This window comes from Scyliorhinus canicula, chromosome 5, assembly GCF_902713615.1.
Source record: "Scyliorhinus canicula chromosome 5, sScyCan1.1, whole genome shotgun sequence".
NCBI classification, from domain to species: Eukaryota; Metazoa; Chordata; class Chondrichthyes; order Carcharhiniformes; family Scyliorhinidae; genus Scyliorhinus; species Scyliorhinus canicula.
The window spans coordinates 176,025,219-176,044,893 of NC_052150.1; the positions used below are offsets into that span (position 1 = coordinate 176,025,219).

A 19,675-nucleotide genomic window follows, 5' to 3' on the forward strand; every position below is an offset into this window, starting at 1 on the left:
GGTATGGGTCCTACCTTCATATCTGGATGCCATATTTAACAGGTGCCCAACATCACTGACCCACATTGAAGAAAGAAGGTGGACCTCCTGAAAAAGAAGGTAAGTGCAGCTGTGTAAACTGCCCCTGCATTTTCTCAGAAGCACGAGAACAAAGAGACAGACTCATTAATTAAAAACTGCAGTTAACAGAAAAACACCTGAGTTAATGGATCCCTGTAGAGCTATATAAATAAATAATCTCCTCTTCAAAACTGCCTCGATCTGTCAATCAGAAAGCTTTTAATAGGCAATGGGGCAAGAAATTGAACGTTAGTAATGCAGATCAAAACTCGGGAGGGGGGTGGGGGAGGAGGAGCTGAAGAAGGGTTCGGACCCGAGGGAGGAGAGAGAATAGGCCTTGCTAGCGATTATGCTGAGGGGGTGCCGGCCCGCAATCTGGTGGGGGATGGGCTGCAGCTGTCTTTCAAGGTCAGAGCACCCATTAAAAACAGTGCTCCGATCTTGGAGGTACAGGATCTGTCAGAGAGCTTAGGTCCTACCCTCTCTGTTGCAGTGCGGACCCTGGTGTGCCATGGAATGGCGCAAATAAGCCAATTCAGATAAAAAGATTTTCCAGGTGCCACAACATGGCACATCAGGATTGCTCCCAACACCATCACTCTGGTTTTCCCGCTGGTGGAAGCACTTAGTGCGGTTCTGGTGATTCGTGCCTATAGAAGCACTGCATGATACCAGAATAGGTTAGACCTAGAATAGGTTATACCTATCCAGAAAGACTGAACAGGTTTGGGCTCTTTTCTCCTGAACTGTCTGACTGTCCCGAGTGAGATCTTTTGAAATTATGAATAGATTTGATAGGTTCGACAGCAAGGTGTTTCCACTTTTGGACATCAAAACTAGCAACTGCACTGTAAATATAAGAATCACAAATAAACCCAACAGGGAATTAAAGAGAAATGTCTTTACGCCGAACGATTAAATTGTAGAACTTACTTTTGCAAGGTGAATATCATAGTTGCAGTGAAGGAAAGGCCAGGTAATTACAGAGGGGGAGAAAGGAATAGAATAATATCTTGGAGTTAGGTGAAGAATGGCGAGGTTGTATGGAGTATAAATGCCAATGTAGATAAAAGCCAAGTACTGCTGAAGCTGCTAATCTGAAATGAAAACAGAACATGCCGGAAAAATTCAGCAGGTCTGGCAGCATTGGTGGACAAGAGCTACAGAGTTAACGATTGGGATCCTCATTGTGGGTCCGCCCTAATACCACTGCTGGCGGTGACTGAGAATTTGACATTCGGCCAAATCTCTCATTCACTACAGCGGGATGTAAGAATCCCACTGCTGTGAACGGAGGGAGAATCCTGCTCATCATTTGGAGTCCGTATGCGTCTTCTTCAGAGCCAATGTGGATGAGTTGGGTCGAAACCCCTTTTTCTGTTCTGTCTATTCTTGGTAATTCTATGTAATTCAAAGCACCAGCAGAAACAATTAAACGAAAAGTACTTCCTTAATACAGTCGGGTATTTGTCAATACAGTCCAATCTATGTAAATTTATATTGAAATAAACCTGTCTGGGACAGTAATAACCAGTTTGTTTTCAGCATCAAACAAACAATGAGGCCGTGTTTGTGTGGGTTTCGCCCCCACAATTCAAAAGATGTGCAGGGTAGGTGGATTGGACACGCTAAATTGCCCCTTAATTGGAAAAAAATGAATTGGATACTCTAAACTTATATAAAAAAAAGAAAAAACAAACAAACAATAAGGAAGTTTCATTTGAAAGTCTATTTCAATAATAACCATCAGATACTGGGTGAGTGTGACTGCCAGTAAAGATGGGAATAAGGGAGCCTTCCCTGCCCAAGTTGTATGTGATGTAATTTTCAGGCAGGCCTTTAAATAGGCACAGAATATGCCCACCTGTAATGTGCAGGAGACCACCCCCCCCTCCCCCCTCCCAACATATTCAAATCAAGAGCCCTATGGAGGTGTGGTAGTGCATTTTAAGGGCCTTGGAAAAGCAGAAATCAGCCCCGGTGACTCTCATTGAGCTCTCGAGAGTTCACCTGAATTATATTGCAGATAACCGAACCAAAACTTGGTTTGTAACTCCTGATACTGTCTTTTGGCAAGTAATACAGGAACTTGGTCAACTCTATTTCCATTTTGGGCGTTGCTTTAATTGAGAACCAATGTAGATCAGCGCGAATGAGCGTAATAGGTGCAAAAGACTTGATGAGAGTTGGGACATTTGGCAGCAGAGTTTTATGGAAGGTCAGTATAAGTGAATTTGAATAGCTAAATTGAAATAAAATGAAATGAAAATCGCTTATTGTCACGAGTAGGCTTCAAATTAAGTTACTGTGAAAAGCCCCTAGTCACCACATTCTGGCACCTGTTCGGGGAGGCTGTTATGGGAATCGAACCGTGCTGCTGGCCTGCTTGGTCTGCTTTCAAAGCCAGCGATTTAGCCCTGTGCTAAACAGCCCCTCTAATTGTAGAACAAAGGCATAAATGAGAGTTTCAGCAGCAGATGAGCTGGGACAGGGCTGAGTCCTGGCCTGGGTGGGTGTGGCCAGAAGCTCTTTTCGGGGTCAGGTATCACACCCAAGATGGTGTACAACCTGGTTCACCCTTGGACAGTTGAGAGGGAGAGGAATGGAGCCAAGAGTTATGGAATGGAGTTTGTGGCTGGGACCAAAGACAATGGCACGGTCTTCCCACTGATTAATTGGAGGAAAGTTCTGTACATAAAGTACTGGATGCCAAAAAAGCAGTGACACAACTTGAAGACAGTGGAAGGGTCAAATAAGGTGGTGGTAAGGTAGAGCTGAATATCACCAGCAGGCATGTGGAAACGTTTGCTGCATTTCAGATGATGTTGCCATAGTACAGCATGTAAGTAAGAAAGAGGAAGGGCTGAGGATATTGATGTTGGGCAGAAACTCATAACCTCTCCCATCTCAAAGTATGCTGAAACATCAACCTGTTACGTTGCTTTCCAGACTCCAGTGAACCTACTGTGTATTTCCAGTGAGTTCTGATTTTGCTTCTGCTGTTGATCCACTTGTACTTGTTAACATGGCCATTAATTCTGAAGGCTCTTTGAATTGGCAGTCTGCCGTTTTGAAATAAAGTTTCATTCAAAGTGTGAAGTTGTTTGTTTTCTTAGCCCATAAAAGTTGGAGTTTAAGAAATGCACATCAGTGCAAAATCAACAGTTTTGATGTGATTATTTTTCAATTCTTTTTCTGAGTATACAATTTAGCCCTTCGTGAACTGAAGGAAAAGAATGATGAGAAAATAATGACCGATTTCCATTAGATATATATACGGATATTTATTGCCCAGATGCTTTTGTAATGTACACATACATCAATTAAATGTATTCATAGGGCAGCATGATGACGCAGTGGTTAGGACTGCTGTCTCACGGCGCCGAGGTCCCAGGTTCGATCCTGGCTCTGGGTCACTGTCCGTGTGGAGTTTGCACATTCTCCCCGTGTTTGCATGGGTTTCGCCTCCACAACCCAAAGATGTGCAGGGTAGGTGGATTGGCCACGCTAAATTGCTCCTTAATTGGAAAAAATTAATTGGGCACTCTAAATTTATTTTTTAAAAATTAAATGTATTCATAACAAGTTCTGATCTTTGGAGTTATTCCTAATTTTTTTCTTCAAAAGGCACTCATATTCAGCACATGAACTAGTTAATGCTTACTGTAGCATCTATTATTGATTTGGTTAGTGATCAGCCTTTCAGTGGTGTAGGCACTACTTGTACTTAATTGGTTCTGATCCCCATGTGATGTGGCACTGTACAGGTGAAATGGTCTTAGAACGGCAAATTCTATACAACAGTTGACTTAGTTCATGATTATTCAATTTGTCCACACCTTCCTTCAACTTTTGCTATGGCTGTTATAAGAATTGCTTTGCCTTTGTGACCCTATAATAAGTGCCACATGCTAAAAATCTTGTTTACAATGTTGAATTCTGGACAGATCTCAGTTCTGCTTTATCTGAAGAGTCACATCCTCTGAATAGATAGACCCAAATTTCTGAGTTTGTTACCAATAACTACATACATTTGTTTAACACCTCTGATGTAGTAAAATATCCCAAGGCACTTAACAAAATTGGACACCGAGCCATATGAGGTATTGGCGAAGTGACTAAAAGCAAGATTTTACAGAGCATCTTAAAGAAGGAAGGAGAGCTTGAGGAATAGAATTCTAGACCCTCCGGCTTAGGCAGCTGAAGGCACGCATCCATTTTGGAGTGATGGCCAAGAGGCACTAATTGGAGAAGTCAGAGATATGTTAGGGGGGCTTGAGGTTTTGGAGAGATGCTGGTCGTCGTCATCAACGTGCATGCTCTGCCCAAAGAGAAGTCCTTGGCACGTAGTGGGCTCTCTATCTATCCTGTGCCTTCTTTTCATTTACCCAGAATCCTTCAATTTTTCAAGCCATCTGGCATTGACATTCTCTCATCTGTCTGCCTCCCTTTTTTTCTTGAAATCGTCCCTCCATAAAGTGTCTTACAAATTTATTTCCTCTTAAAATGTGTCCTGCCCAGTCTCTCTGCCTTTTCTTTAATATGTGGAACAAATTCCTCTCCTCAGCATTTCATAATTTGTTACTTTTTCTGTCATTTTCCTCCTTCTCCAAACCCATATTTCAAAGCTATTTAGTAAGTCTTCTTCATTAAGGTCAAATTCTCACATGCATCCAACTTTTCAAATTGAGCTCTTTGGAAGTCGCTTTCTCAGTTGAATATTTAGCCCTCTAGCAAGTACTTCTTAAATTGAATATGACCTTTTCCATTCCGATCCTTGTTCTTATTTCTTTGTTGCATCTTCTACTTGAAGATATTATGCTTCTGCATCTATTCGAGTTCTCTTCCTTCGATTAATATATGAATATTTATTGGTGATTTTGACATGTGAACCACTTTGGTTTTGCCAATGTTCACTTTCATTCCAAAGTTTTATGTCTGCTCTTACTCATTTACCCACTAGTTTTACCATCAAGCAAGAAGAAGGATTGCAAGAGTTTTGTATCTTTCTCTCCACACCCCCCCCCCCCCCCCCCCATCCTAATGCCAAATTCTGTGTCTTCAAATGCTGTCTTTATCATTGCTTCTGAAGGATTTGTTCTTAAAAGGTAAGTTTTAAAAAATAAATTTATAGTACCCAATTTTTTTTTTTCCAATTAAGGGACAATTTAGCATGGCAAATGCATCTAACCTGCATATCTTTGGGTTGTGGGGGTGAAACACATGCAGGCACGGGGAGAATGAGCAAACTTCACACGGACAGTGATCCAGAGCAGGATTCGAACCCGGGTCCTCAGCGCAGTATGCAGCACTGCTAACCACTGTGCCACACATCGCCCTTTTAAAAGATAAGTTGACGCTTACATTGACCAGACTTGCTCACATGCATTAGTGTCTTTTTCCATGGAGAAAACAGCATAATGCAATGGAACATGTTACAAAACACTCTGTCAGAATGTGTTGTCATCTTTTCTACTGTGATTTAAGTGGCTCTGGCTGAATTTGTTTTTATTTGCTCCCTTACATTGACAGAGGTATTTTGATGTGCAATTGAAATGAGCATATTCTGTTCTTTCCTTCTGAGAGAGTAGTATATCACTTGGACACCTCTAGTTATTGTTTTTTTTTTTATAAATTTAGATTACCCAATTATTTTTTCCAATTAAGGGGCACTTTAGCGTGGCCAATCCACCTACTCTGCACATTTTTGGGTTGTGGGGGCGAAACCCACGCAGACACGGGGAGAACGTGCAAACTCCACACGGACAGTGACCCAGAGCCGGGATCGAACCTGGGACCTCAGCGCCGTGAGGCGGTTGTGCTAACCACTAGGCCACCGTGCTGCCCTCTCTAGTTATTGTTAGTGCTTCGGGTTTCAAGTAGTAATGGTTTTCAGCCCAATAAGTGTCCAGTTCTGAGAATAAATTAGTTTCAAAAAGTTGCACTAACCGTTTTTCTGTATTTGATGTGGAATCTGGTTTGTTGGTTACAAATATTGTTTCACATGGCAGATGGAATTTTTTCCTCTGTACCAATGCCTTTGATAGATGGTGAGATCTTAATTTTTTTTCCAAAGGAATGTAAAATATTTTCCATTTGCTACTGCATGGAATCTGAAGATTGTAGCTAGTATATACTGGATGTGCGGCTCTGGAGGATACATGGGGGGCATAGTGCTGGCATGGGCAATCTGAGGGGGCATGGACCGGTACGGTGAGTGATTGATGAGGGGGGGAGGCTGGGAAAGGTGAGATTTAGGGTGCCTTTAATCACTGGGAGCTGGGATATTATGTCCTCAAACGGGTTCTTCTCGGCATACACAATCTTCACACACTGCAATGTGCCCGCAAACTGCACTGCAAATCTGACTTGCAAGTAAAAATCCCAAAATGACATGGCTGAGCAACTTGCAAGCTGGAAAAGTGTGGATTGCAGAGGAAGAATTGACCCTTGGTCATCTCATTCACCAAATGGTTATAAGAGGTTTAACAGACAAGGAACTCTGCAGAGCACAAAATCCTCCCGGTCTCTGCCTTCCCGTTGTTGTTGCTGCCATGTGAGAAACTGCAGGCTTGTGTAGAATCCCAAAATTCTTCCGTCATTGGTCGACAATATATTTCTAGGCATAAACTTACACCAGGATAAATCATACAAGTAGACTTTTTTCTGTGGAGTGTGAATGCTGTGGTATTTTGATGGGACTGATTTATTAATACAGTTAGACATATATCACCTGACTTCACCAGCACAACCATCCTGGGTGCAAAGGCACATCTGCCTAAAATGTTGTTGCTTCTTAAATTGCTCTATCTTCCAGTTCACAAGTCTGTGTATCTTTATTTCAGTGCCTTTTCCTCTTGCTAACTTAGTAAAATTGCGGATCTGTAATTTTCACATGTGTCCTTATCCTCTTGAAAATGTAATTTGTTAAAGTGGTTAAATTTCAGGGAAAGCAACCTTTCTTCCATATGTGGCAACATTTCTTGACCCCAGAATCTAAATGTTAGGAATAATCTAGATTGTTGTTAAGTGCCACTTCAAAGAGTTGGTGTGAAGTAGTGGTGTGCATTAATGATTTTATCTGTTTCTCTTCACTGTTACAAAATTCACTTCTCAGATGATGTTCTACAAAGATGTTCTTGTATAACGCTCACTTATTTTCATCCTTTCTTGTCAATCACAGACTTTGCAATGCATGTTGGCCGCTCTTCAGTCAGAGCTTGACATGCAAATGTTTTTGCTGAAACTTGAGTCGTCTCAGAGAGTTAGTACCTTACTTCCTTTCTTGTCCTCTTTCTTTTTGATTGACAACTGCAGTTTGTTTGCCTGCATTTCGCGTAATATGCAGTTTGAAGTTGACAAAGCATTTTGGAGATCTCTGCCTGTCTGATTGGGGTCTGCTGCTGCCTAATAACTATTGATTTATATAAGCTCCACAAGGTGTACATAAAAATCTGACAATTAGTTTACAGGCTCCTATTTTGTGAAGTAAATCTGAACACCAGTTTTAAAACCGGACTTGCGAAGATAGAATGGCACAGTCTTTTGGCATTCTAACCTGCAAGGGATTGAAGGTTGGGCTTGTACATGCAAGTTCTCTAATTGTGCAGCCAGGATGATAGTCCATATGGGGCCAAAAAACAAAATGGTGGGTTCAACGATTAGAAGGAATTTCCCAAGACCATTCTTCAGCATTGCCTATTGACTACTGGTTAAAGTGCCAGAGGTCTGGTGCAGGTTCCCTGCCTACATAGTTTTGATCAGTGGTGTTGAAAAAAATAAACCCAAAAATAATTTTTAAAACCAAACTGGACAGATTATGTTTTGTTTGTTGACACACTTCTACGCATCAATTTTATGGTTCCAATTTATAATTCAAATCTAAGAAGAGCGTTCTGTGTTTTCTCTCAGTCCTAACTAATTTAACATACTAATGTGGATGTTATGACTCACTAACGCATGTGATCAGATTATCTACAACTGTTTTCTTCTGTCGAAATGCATGGGAGATTTTGAGAGTAATTGTTTGATTCCCTTCAAAATTTATATTCCGTGCCAATATCTACTCTTCAATGACCATCGTTCCTATGTAGTAAGTGTAGGCAAGTTAGTTGAATCAACATTCTGCCACCCTCAATCCCTCACTATAGGTGAAGCTTGCCATTAGAATCTGCAGTTACAGTTTGAGCTGTTGCAATCTTATTTTGTAGTTATTTCTATTCTTTAGAAGTTACTACCTGGGCTCAAGCAGTGATGGAAGATTCTTCTTTGCTGCTGATCCTGAAGGGGTAATTGACTTAACATCTAAAACGTTAGAGAGAACAGCTCAATGGATTTTCTAATTCCCAGTAAAATTTAGTGCAATGGTGTGAATCCAATAAAAACATTCCACTTTGAAAGATTCCATTGATTAAGCTTGAAATGACAAACACATCTACTTCCAAAATGACTCTGGTTGTGATTAATTGAAATGCTTTGGGCGGGATTCTCCGAGCCTGCGCGGGGTCGGAGAATCCCCAGGGGGTCGTGCGAACCCCGCCACGCCCCTCTGCCGGCAGGACGCGATTCTCCGGAGAGCGGAGAATTGGTGCCATTGGCATTGATGCGGTGCCAGTTGGGGGCCGCTCTATGCCCCCCCCCCCCGGGCGATTCTCGGCCTGGGATGGACCGATCAGCCGTACAAAAAAACCCGAGTCCCACCAGCGCCGTTCTAACCTGGTCTCACCCGTCAGGACCTCGACGTGATTGGATCCGGCAGCAGCCTGGTGGGGGGGAGAGGGGGGTCTGACCCCGGGGGGTCCTCCGCTGTGGCCTGTCCCGCGATCGGAGCCTACCTATTGGCGATCCGGCCTCTCGAGCTGGGGGCCTCCTTTGTTCTGCAGTGGCCCCTGTAGCCCTACGCCATGTTATGTTGGGGCCGGCGCGGAGAAGGGAGCCACCGCGCATGCGTGGCAATGGTGCCCGCCCCACTGCGCATGCGCGGACCCGCGGCGCCCATCTGATGCTGGGATCGGCAGCTGAAGCGGCGTGGGTCGCCCCAGTGCCGTGCTGGCCCCCTGTAGGAGTCAGAATTGCTGCTCCTAAGGCCATCTTGACACCGTCGGGAAACGCAACGGCGTTTACGACAGCGTCAACACTTAGCCTCAGGATCAGAGAATCCCCGCTCACCCTTCATGTGCCCCTCCATCCTTCTTTCATGGGCATGGCCCCCCCGAGGCCCTGACCCTTGGCAGTGCATCCCTAACAGTGCTTCTGCTGGCTTTGCAGTGCCACCCAGGCACCTTGACAGTGCCAAGGTACCCATGTTCAAGTGGGAGGGCCAAGGGGTGATCCTGCACTGTCCTGTCCACCCAGAAACCTTCAGTAGCCCGGGTGTCGTTCCATCTGGTCCAGGTTTGTGTGGACCAATACTAACGCCACCCGGCTGGGTCTCCCTGAAAAGGGTAGTAGATGCTGGGAGCCCGATAGGTCCCGGGTCAGCATGAGTAAGTGGATTTTAAAATCGATCACAATACCCGCGAGACCTGTGTAGACTTTGTGAGGCATTATGGCTGTCGGGCAGCGTGTGGGAGGCCTGATCTGGCATCTACTGTCGCACCATGCTCCTGTTCGGGCACACTTGATATTAATAGTTGTTTTGCCATCTTTGAAGATTTTAGTTGGAGTTCTGGTAATTTGTAGAGAGAACCCCTGCAGAAAAGATATTCATATTGAACTGTAAAGCTCCGATCTTGGGAGCAAAACGGTTGTGTAATAAAACCTAATTGAGTGAATGATTAAAATGCCATTTATTAAAAATGAGGGAAACAAGAAATAAGCTGTCTGTGCTGTTATTGAATAGCACACTGGTTTCCACAGTTGCCAGATCACATATGGTTATGTTTATTTACTATTTAACGGGGAATTTCAAATGTGAAACATATTATGGAGTCCTTTTGATGTAGTTCCTTGGCATATTCTTAATCCTCACACAGAATTACATAGAAGTTACAACACAGAGACAGGCTGATTCTTGTGGATTTTTATACAAATCACACCACCCTAATTACATATTTTTTTAAATTTAGAGTACCCACATTCTTTTTTTCCAATTAAGGGGCAATTTAATGTGGCCAATTCACCTATCCTGCACATTTTTGGATTGTGGGGGTGAGACTCATGCAGACATTGGGAGACTGTGCAAATTCCACACGGACAGTGACCCGGGGCCGGGATTGAACCGGGGTCCTCGGCAACATGATGCAGCAGTGCTAACCACTGTGCTACCGTGCTGTTCCGATTATATTCAGATTTAACCACCCTGCTCCAACATCCCTGCAATACCCTTTCCTTCATCTATCGTTCGATGTGGTTCTTATTGAAATCTTTTTGATTTCATTCAGGCCACCTGAGGCAGTCGGGAAATGTGCTGTGCTGAAAATAGACAGCATTATAGCTATGGTCAATTGCACTACATGCACACCATCTGTTAACCAGCTTTAAAACGGTATTTGGAGTACCCAGATGTAGTTCTCCTCTCCATTCTCTTTAGTGAAAGGTCCAGATTACTTTGGGAAGAGGGGAGGAACAAGAGTGGACTTTGTGATCTTAGAAATATGTCTTGCAGTTATTATTTCATCTTGATGCCACTTTATCTGGATTTGGCATTTTTCATGGCTCATACAGTTAATCGAAAATGATCAATTGATCATCAGTCCATACTTGGCAGTGTGGTCAATGTCTGAACATATTCTCAATTATGTATTGAAGTTCATCTCTCCCTCGGGAGACCAATTCATTCAATAAAGTGTAGGGGAAGGGAATTATAAAGTGGAATGGAGTTTTTAAAAATGTATTGGTACTTCTGGGATTTACTATGCAGGTTTTGGTTCAATGACTGAGCTCTCTCTTACATCCCCTGCCAATGTTAATGGCTAACTATTGTGAAAATGTATTAATTCAAAGGATAGGAATTCAATTGTATCTGAATAAGAAGTATGGCTGTGGTAGATGCTGTAACTTTTAACAGTGCATGGTGTTCAGCGGTTGTGCTTGACTTGTTTCGAAGTTTGTAATCAGCAGCATGGTTGCACAAAGATCTTTAGTGGTTTGACTTGTATAGCAGTTTAAAAATCCATGTTTTTCTTCTTGCAGAGCAGAAGCCCAAAGAATTTAAGAAGTTCCCAGTCTGGTCTTGGGGACCAGACTGAGCATCTCTCAGTTGCATCAGCGGATTCCTTTGAAGCAATGGCGGAACCAGAGGTGTCGCATATGTTTAATCGGGGGACCCGTTTGCGAGCAAGTCTTCCAGTTGTTCGATCAACCAATCAGACAAAGGACAGATCTCTGGGTAAGGTGCCCTTGGCAATTCAAGTACATTGTACTCTTGTGTTTTGCATTTTGATTTACCATTCTGCCTGAAGTGAATTACACACCACTGGAGAGGCGGAAAACTGGTTTTGGCAGCTGAAATTTTTGTCTTGCACATTTTCAATGTTTCTTTGTTACCAAGTTTAAATCAACAAAGTGCTGTATTACTAATTCTAAGCAGGTTAGGGCAGTTGTTATTCTCATGTTCTCTTGTGTAATTTGGATTTTGAACCTTGTGTGCACTGAATGATAGTGCCAGAATTACATAGTTTTCTTCACGGCAAAATGAAAAGTTCTGCAATGTCTAGTGCTTTATAAATAGAAATGCCAAGGAAATTTTAATAGTGTGTTTTAAAATTTAATGAGGTGCTTCAAAGCGAATGGTATGGTACTTTAGTTTTTGGAAAACTGTCATTGTACCAGTTAGTAAGACGTGCTTTTATGTGAGTCTGGAACAATTGTACTAGATTTCTCTCTCTCTCTTTCTCCTCCCCCCACCCACACCCCCCGCCAAATTTTAAAATGGGAATGTCTTTTGTAATTAATAGCCACAATCTTGAAGCCCAATCCTACGCTGGATAATCTCTCACCTGTAAAATTATTTCAAAATCGCCTCCTGCTAAAGCAACCATTTGGGGATCTTCCAACCTAATGTGACTGCCATGCTCGGTCCTCAGCTATTACTATTGTCCATAGTATAGCTACTGAAATTAATGGAGCCAGGAAACGTCAGTGGTTTTATAGTGTATTAACATTAAGTTTTCAATAAATTATCCATCTGGTCACTAAAAGTTCATTGTTTGTAGTAGTAGTATACATTGTCACTGCAATGCTTTGGGAAAATACTATTAAATTAAATGGGAAGAAATGGATAATGATGAATTGAGACTATTTAACAGCTTAATTTTTTGAAGAGTGTACTATTTGGATTTTTATGTTATACAGCACCTAAAAAAAACCTCCTGCTAGAGCCAATCCATACTTTCATTTTATACCCTACTCTTAAGCATGGATGTTATATTTAATTGACTATTTTTATCCCAGTGAACCTGCCTGCCTTCTGAAGCATTGAGTGTTGGATTTTATAGACTGTTTAGAGAGGGAAGGAAGGACACTTGCATAACACTGACACACAGAGTAGAGCTTTCTTGATTGACATTGTCAGATGTCATTGGAGAGTTGATTGCACCGAGGCTCAGTAACTGGTAAATGGCTGACACCCGATCTGTGCCACTGACTGACCTTCAGTCCTTGATTTTAGTTGTACAAAATCTATTTCTTTGGGTGGAATTTAATGGCTTCTCCTGTGACGGGTTTGGTGAAACCGCACTGTCTGCATTTGAGGCCCAACTCAGGGTCTCACCCCGCCACTGCTGGTATTAACTAAGTGGAGGGTTATCATGGGGTAGCAAGAAAAATAAACCCCTGCTTAAGTGTTGGGACTCAGTATTGGGGAGGGGGGGGGGGGGCCTGTTAAGAGCCACACGTCTGCCTTTGCTGCCTCCCAGAAAACCCTCTTCACTAGAAAACCCTTCCTACCACGCTCACCTGTGACCTGTGATCCAGTGATAATGGGTGGGTTTTATACTAGCAGCATCCATCACCTCTCCAGTGGTGATGGATGTCATTCAATAAAGCTACCAATTTCTGATTGGCTAACAGCTCTGAGCAGGCTGGTCTTCTGCCATAGGGTCCTTAATTCTGGGGAAGACCTGACATTGTCTAGTTAAGTGCCTGTGCGGCACATAATATGGCGAGCCTTTCCTAAAAGTGGTAGCACGTGGTCTTCCGAACTCAGAACTTTCCAAACTATTTGTGACCGTGATTCTCTAGCTAAGATCTTAATGTTTAATTTTCCCTTTTGGAAAGATGCTGGACAAGCTCATTTCACTTGTGATCCTTTTGGCTCATGGAGGGAAATTCAGAGTTTAATCTCATTAAAGTAAGATGGATCTGAACCTAGCTTCCAGAGGTAAAAAATGTGTTTAACACATTGTGTTAACCCACTATCCTGGGGGGTCCTGACTTCAAGGCATTTCCCTTTTTAATTAGGTGGTTAGTTTCATATTTCTCTCTAAGCAGTCATTACTGGAAAGTCAACAGATACATTTCAGATGGGGCAATTCCACAGAATTACTTTGAATCCAGTTTCTCTGAAGTGTATGGGAAGTGTTAAATTTCAGGATGTTTGTTTTTTCACACAAGATCGCAGTGTGACTTATATTAAAATGTTAAAACTTCACTCGCCTCTGCACCCCTAACCCTAACCCAACCTCCTCCCCAAACCTCTCTCAGCTTGAATTTGGAGGAGAACATTTTAAAGTCAGATGAGCCAGTCTGGATTGTTGCCCATCTTTATATCAGACCTTTGCACCAAGATAACTCTCCATTTTGAAAGCAACCGGGTTAGTTATTTTGTGTCATTTTCTTAAAAAAACTGAAGCAAAGTTTTGTTTGTCGCAAGGTCCCAGAATCATCTTTTTCCCAAAGTTTACTCTATAATGCATGATGGTAAGACCAATCTCCATTAAAAAGCCTTGTTTATTTCATTTGCACATTGGATTCTAAAAATATTCTCTCCTGGCTCGATCCCAGGTAGTCATAGGGTTTATTTATAGAAAGTCATGGAGCCTCCCTCCCAGCACCCCCTCCCAATCAGGCTACAGAAAGATGAACTGACCAGACAGCAAAACACTGTCCCATTGAGAACCAGTCCCAAAGATTAGTCCCCGTTTGCCGCTGGATGTTGGTGAGAACGGTTTCTGCACATATGGGAACATCCCTTTGTAGCAGCTTAACAATTGGCGAGTGAGTGACACCGCAGGGTGTAGTCAAAGGTTTTGGTTTGGGTTTGCTGGCAGCAAATGGATTACGAGGGGAAGGGGAGAGGATGGGAAGGGAAAAGACACTGATACTGTGCAAAAAGGTGAACATAGAACCTAGAAAATACGAAAATACAGCACAGAACAGGCCCTTCGGCCCACGATGTTGTGCTGAACTTTTGTCCTAGATTAAGAACAAATTAATCTACACCCCATCATTCTACCGTAATCCATGTACCTATCCAATAGCCGCTTGAAGGTCCCTAATGTTTCTGACTCAACTACTTCCACAGGCAGTGCATTCCATGCCTCACTAGGCTCTGGGTAAAGAACCTACCTCTGACATCCCCCTATACCTTCTACCATTCACCTTAAATTTATGTCCCCTTCTAATGGCTTGTTCTACCTGGGGAAAAAGTCTCTGACTGTCTACTCTATCTATTTCCCTGATCATCTTATAAACCTCTATCAAGTCTCCCCTCATCCTTCTCCATTCTAATGAGAAAAGGCCTAGAACCCTCAACCTTTGTACAGGACTTTGGTTAGGCCACATTTGGAATACTGCGTGCAGTTCTGGTCGCCACATTACCAGAAGGATGTGGATGCTTTAGAGAGGGTGCAGAGGAGGTTCACCAGGATGTTGCCTGGTATGGAGGGTGCTAGCTATGAAGAAAGGTTGAGTAGATTAGGATTATTTTCGTTGGAAAGACGGAGGTTGAGGGGGGACCTGATTGAGGTCTACAAAATTATGAGAGGTATGCCAGGGTGGATAGTAACAAGCTTTTTCCAAGAGTGGGGGTGTCAATTACAAGGGGTCATGATTTCAAGGTGAGAGGGGGAAAGTTTAAGAGAGATGTGCATGGAAAGTTTTTTACGCAGAGGGTGGTGGGTGCCAGCGGAGGTGTTAGAGGCGGGCACGATAGCATCATTTAAGATGCATCTAGACAGATATATGAATGGGCGGGGAACAGAGGGAAGTAGATCCTTGGAAAATAGGCGACAGGTTTAGATAAAGGATCTGGATCGGCGCAGACTGGGAGGGTCAAAGGGCCTGTTCCTGTGCTGTAATTTTCTTTGTTCTTTCCTCGTAAGACCTACTCTCCATTTCAGGCAACATCCTGGTAAATCTCCTTTGCACCATTTCCAAAGCTTCCACATCCTTCCTAAAATGAGGTGACCAGAACTGCACACAGTAATCCAAATGTGGCCGTACCAAGGTTTTGTACAGCTGCATCATCACCTCACAGCTCTTAAATGCAATCCCTCTGCTAGTGAAGCGCTGACAGAAATCTCTGATATGATTCATGTAATTAAGGAAAAGCTATAAACCGAGGCCAGTTATCAGGACAGGAGAGGCAGTGGCATAGAGGCATTGTTGCTGGATTAGTAATCCAGAGACCCAGAGTTATGCTCTGGGGACCCCAGTTTGAATCCCTCCATGACAGATGGTGAAATTTGAATTCAAGAAAAGAAATCTGGAATTGAAAGTCTAATGATGACCACAAAACCAATGTTGACTGTCGTAAAAACATATCTGGTTGACTAATGTCCTTTAGGGAAGAAAATCTGTGTCCTTATCTGACGTTGCCTACATGTGACTCCAGACCCAAAGCAATGTGGTCGTCTCTTAAATGTCTTTAGGGATGGACAATAAAAGCTGGCCCAGCCAGCGATGCCCTCATCCCATTAACAAATTTTTTAAAAAGACGTTTGGATGTTTAGCAAAAGACCGGGACTGTCACAGAAAAACCAAGTTGTCTGGTCACCATGTCACATGATTTAATGTAAATGAAAACAGGAAATTCTGAAAATAATAATAATAATCTTTATTAGTGACACAAATAGGTTTACATTAACACTGTAATGAAGTTACTGTGAAAAGCCCCTAGTCGCCACACTCAGGCGCCTGTTCGGGTACACAGAGGGAGAATTCAGAATATCCAATTCACCTGACGAGCACATTTTTGGGACTTGTGGGAGCAAACCTAAGCACCCGGAGGAAACCCATGCAGACACTGGGAGAACGTGCAGTCTCTGCACAGACTGTGACCCAAGCTGGGAATCGAACCAGGGTCCCTGGCGCTGTGACACAGCAGTGCTAACCACTGTGCTACTGTGCCACCCAGCTGGTTTGGTTGTATCCTCATTGGAGAGAGAAACAAAGTTAAACTTTCTGGTCGATCACCTTTCATCAGAAGTGGAAGAAGTTAGATTCGTAGCTGATTGTAAGCAAGTACAATGAGGGGGAAAGGAGAGGAGATGAATGATAGGGAAGGGCTGTGAAAGGCAAAAGAGATAGTACAAGCCAAAAAGAGATGACAATAGAACAAGAAGCAAAATGTTGATCGAGAGACGGTGTAAATGGAAAAGAGTAGTATGACCTTTAGAATAAAAATGGGGACAGAGATTCCGATCTGAAATTGTTGAAGCCAATGTTGAATCCTGAAGGCTGTACAGTGTTGACTGAAAGATAAGAAGCTGTTCCTCAAACTTGCATTGAACTTCATTGGAGATCAGAGTGGGATTGGTCCAGAGAATTAAAATGACAGCGACGAGAATCTAGGGATTATGCTTGTAAACTCTGCTGAGGTATTCCACACAGCAATCATCCAGGCTATGTTTCATCTCCCCTTTGTGAGGATGTCACATTGTGAACAGTGAATACAATATGCTAAATTGAAATATTCATTAGTGAATCACTGTTTCACTTGGAATGTTTGTCTCCTTGGCTGGTGAGAAGTGATGAGGTGAAAGGACAGTCGTTGCATCTCCTATGTTTGCATTGGGAAGGTATGTTGGAAGTGAATGAGGACTTGGCCATGGTGTTGAGGGGCAAATAGCCCCTTTGGAATACTGGGAGGCAAGAATTTGTTTGGTTGAATCATGCTGGAGGTGGTGGAAATGAGTGTGGCTGATCTGTTGAATATGGAGGTGGAAGGTGTAGACAGGAACCCTATCGTGGCTCTGGGGGTATAGTGAGGGCAGAAATGAGGGAAATGGAATGGACCCAGTTGAGGGTTCTGTCAACAGTGATGGTGAGGGGGGGCTGGAGAGCCTGAGTAGGCCTGGAACAAAGAATGTTCTACATGCCTGAGGGAGAGGCAAATATTTCCATTAGGGCTCCCTTGGCAACATCTTTTTATTCGGGGGAAGTGAAGGGAGTTAAAGAGATTGTTCAATTTGAGAGCCAATTCATCCAGGCAAAGGAGGATGGTGGTGAATGGGGACTGAATGGACTACATTCAAGGAAGAACGGAGAGCTGTCAGACTGTCTTGATATGGAATGAAGTGTTAAACATTGGATAAAGATGGTTAAAAAGAGACTGGTAAGGCTAGGAAAGTGGAAACTTAAATGGTAGAACATGTTAGAATTGTTGCGAATGTAGCTTGGGGAAATAGTCCCTTTGGAATACTAGGAGGCAAGAATTTGTTTGGTTGAATCATGCTGGAGGTGGTGGAAATGAGTGTGGCTCATGAGTGTGGGAGAAAATATAGTGGAGATGGGAAGAAATCAGTTGTCTGGGCCAAGAACGGCTGGAATGGTTTATGAATCTCTAAATCTCGAAGTAGTTAGAAGCAGGCTGTATGGCATTGGAAAACGATTAGCTTGGAGGGGATGAAGGGAAGGTCTGCAGAGCAGATGAGGCGGAGGCAATCTTTGAAAAAATAGCTTGTTGGTCATGCTATGGGAATGTAGGATTGGGTGTCCACAAGTTGGCCGTCAGTCTCCAGTAGGTGGAGTTTGGCAAACAATAATATTACCTTTGTCAACAGTTTTGAAGACCACATTACTGTTAGACTTGAGGATGGAATGCTGTAAATTCAGAGAGAGATGGATTTGGGTGAGGAAAATTACATGTTTGATGCCATGCTTTCAATTCTGCAGGCAATGATCTGGGGAGGGTAAGAGACCAGAGGGAGATATCCAGGTATTTTAAAAATTTTGAAGACTGGAGAAAACGTCCACAATGTCCCCTTACAAAGCCATGTTGACTTTCCCTAATTAGCTGTTGCCTGTCTAAATGCTTGTGGATCCTGTCCTTCCAAATAACTTTGAACAATTTATCCACTACAGAAGTACGGTTAACCGGTCTGTAGTTCCCAGGCTTATCCCTACAGCCCTTCTTAAACAAGGGCACAACATTTGCTACCCTCCAATCTTCAGTCACCTCTCCTCTTGCTGTTGATGATTCAAATATCTCAGCTAGGGGACCGGCAATTTTCTCCCTAGCCTCCCACAGCGTTCTGCGATACATTTCATCAGGTCCTGGGGATTTATTTGCCATGTCAGCAACGACTCTCACCAACTTCTACAGATGCACCATAGAAAGCATTCTTTCTGGTTGTATCACAGCTTGGTATGGATCCTGCTCTGCCCAAGACCGCAGGAAAATACAAAAGGTCATGAATGTAGCTGAATCCATCAGGCAAACCAGCCTCCCATCCATTGACTCAATCGATAATTCCCGCCGCCTCGGAAAAGCAGCCAGCATAATTAAGGACCCCAAGCACCCCGCACATACGCTCTTCCACCTTCTTCCGTCAGGAAAAAGATACCAAAGTTTGAGGTCACGTACCAACCGATGGCTTCTTCCCCGTTGCCATCAGACTTTTGAATGGATCTTCCTCTTATTAAGTTGATCTTTTCTCTACACCTTGCTATAACTAACATTATATTCTGCAGTCTCTCCTTCCTTCCCTATGTACGGGATGCATTGTTTGTACAGCATGCAGGAAACAATACTTTTCACTGTGTACTAATACATGTGACAATAATAAATCAAATCAAATTTATCTGTCTTGATGCGCTTTAATACCTCCAGCACCTCCTTCTCTGTAATATGTACACTACATTCAGTACTGGTCTGGTTCCCAGAACATGTAATTTAATAATTTGTTGCTACATCATTATTGGAGAATAACTAATTTTTTCATTCCAAGATTAACTCCCAACAACCCACTTTTTCCAAACTTCAAAGGTGTGAGACTGCGCAATTTAATGGGGCAGGTTCTAAGTGTCGTAGCGAATGGGTTTTCCCAGGAGCTACTCGACGGCTGTGTTGGAAGGCTCCTGATGTATCTGTTGTTAAATAGGGCAGCAATTGATCCACTATGAGCTTCTCTGTGGAACCGGCTGATTCGCCTGAACCCTCACTTGGCAGCTCCTCGCTAATAAGGGGGAGCAGCTCATAATAGACCAAGGCCCGTGGTAACAGCAGCAGGCAGCACAGGGTGGCAGAGCGAGGTGAGGGCACCAATGAAAGCCCTCTGACTCCAGGCCCTCCAGAGGGCATCCGCCAAAGGCATCAACGGACTTTGGGCGCGGTGAGCAGTGGGCGGCCGCCACCTCAGATGTGCATCCTGGGAACCCACCTAGACATAGCGGCAGAGTTTGGAGGGTGAGGAATGTTCAGGATCACTGAGAGAACACTGGGATAGGGGTG

The 19,675-nt window shown here is 43.3% G+C and overlaps 1 protein-coding gene across 13 annotated transcripts in view; it reads left to right on the forward strand.

Annotated features, from left to right (window-relative positions):
- LOC119966444 (sickle tail protein homolog) overlaps positions 1-19,675 on the forward strand; it is a 764,531-nt gene that overhangs the window by 498,482 nt on the left and 246,374 nt on the right. For 12 of the 13 annotated variants that reach the window (XM_038798122.1, XM_038798124.1, XM_038798119.1 and 9 more), the window contains one exon: positions 11,194-11,389. In XM_038798122.1, the coding sequence (XP_038654050.1) occupies positions 11,194-11,389 (196 nt within the window). Of the gene's footprint in view, positions 1-7,243; positions 7,325-11,193; positions 11,390-19,675 lie in introns of those variants that run through there. The other variant, XM_038798125.1, reaches the window with a different exon arrangement.